At 67.7% G+C, this 855-nt stretch overlaps 1 protein-coding gene across 1 annotated transcript in view; it reads right to left on the reverse strand.

Annotated features, from left to right (window-relative positions):
- Positions 1-104: 104 nt before the first annotated feature.
- Positions 105-855, reverse strand: part of P2RX3 (purinergic receptor P2X 3) — a 5,028-nt gene continuing 4,277 nt past the window's right edge. Inside the window, 3 exon segments of the mRNA XM_035891352.1 lie at positions 105-281; positions 598-663; positions 754-851. Coding sequence (XP_035747245.1) covers positions 105-281; positions 598-663; positions 754-851 — 341 coding nt within the window.

The raw sequence follows: 855 nt of genomic DNA on the forward strand, positions 1-855 counted from the left end.
GCTCTGGCACCTGTGGGGCAGGGGACGGGCACTGGGTTAGTCCCTGCACCATAGCCAGGGCACCCAGGGGTGCTCAGGGGCACTGCCTGCATGCCCCCCGCCCCTCAGCCAGCCCCACACCCCCCAGTGTGGCTGGATCCAGCCCCCCCAGAGGTGACCCTGGCCTGGCCCCAGCCCCACAGCGGCCCCAGCCCCATGCTGACCTCCTCGAACTTGCGGGCTTTGTAGTGCTCGGCCCCCTTCAGGAAGTTGAGCAGGATGATATCGCACAGCACCGTGCCCTGGGGGGTGGCAGTGTCGGGGTGGGGGGCCCGTGCTATGGGGCACCCCCCTGGCACCCCACAGCCCCCTACGGAGCCAGGCTGCCATCACACTGGGGCTTTGCCATGTCCCCCTGCCCCACGGCTATGGGGTTTTCTTCTATCCCCGCCCCACAACTATGGGGTTTTCCTCCCTCTCCCTCCCAATCACTACGGGGCATCACTATCCGCCCCTGCCCCACACCTGTGGGGTGCACAGGGCCTCTCCCCAGCCCCCCCTCCCGCCCACCCCCAGGGAGATGCTACTGCATGGGGGCTGAGAATGGCCACAACTCACCACGCCAATGGAGGTGAAAGCTGCCACCGTGTTGATGAGAGTGGGGACGATGCCGAACTTCCCAGCCTGGGGGTGCAGAAACCCCCATTGGTGGGGGGTGCCCTCCCTCCCATGGCCCCCGCAGGGTCCCCGGGGACCCCCAAACCCCACACATACGTTGCCGTACACCAGGACATCGAAGCGGATGCCGAAGGCCTTGGTGAGGGTGCGGCGCTCGGTGCCGTCCTGCCAGCGGTAGTACCTGGCGTGCCTGCGTGG

The sequence above is a fragment of the Egretta garzetta genome, unplaced genomic scaffold (assembly GCF_000687185.1).
Source record: "Egretta garzetta isolate BGI_Z169 unplaced genomic scaffold, ASM68718v1 scaffold923, whole genome shotgun sequence".
Lineage (NCBI taxonomy): Eukaryota > Metazoa > Chordata > Aves > Pelecaniformes > Ardeidae > Egretta > Egretta garzetta.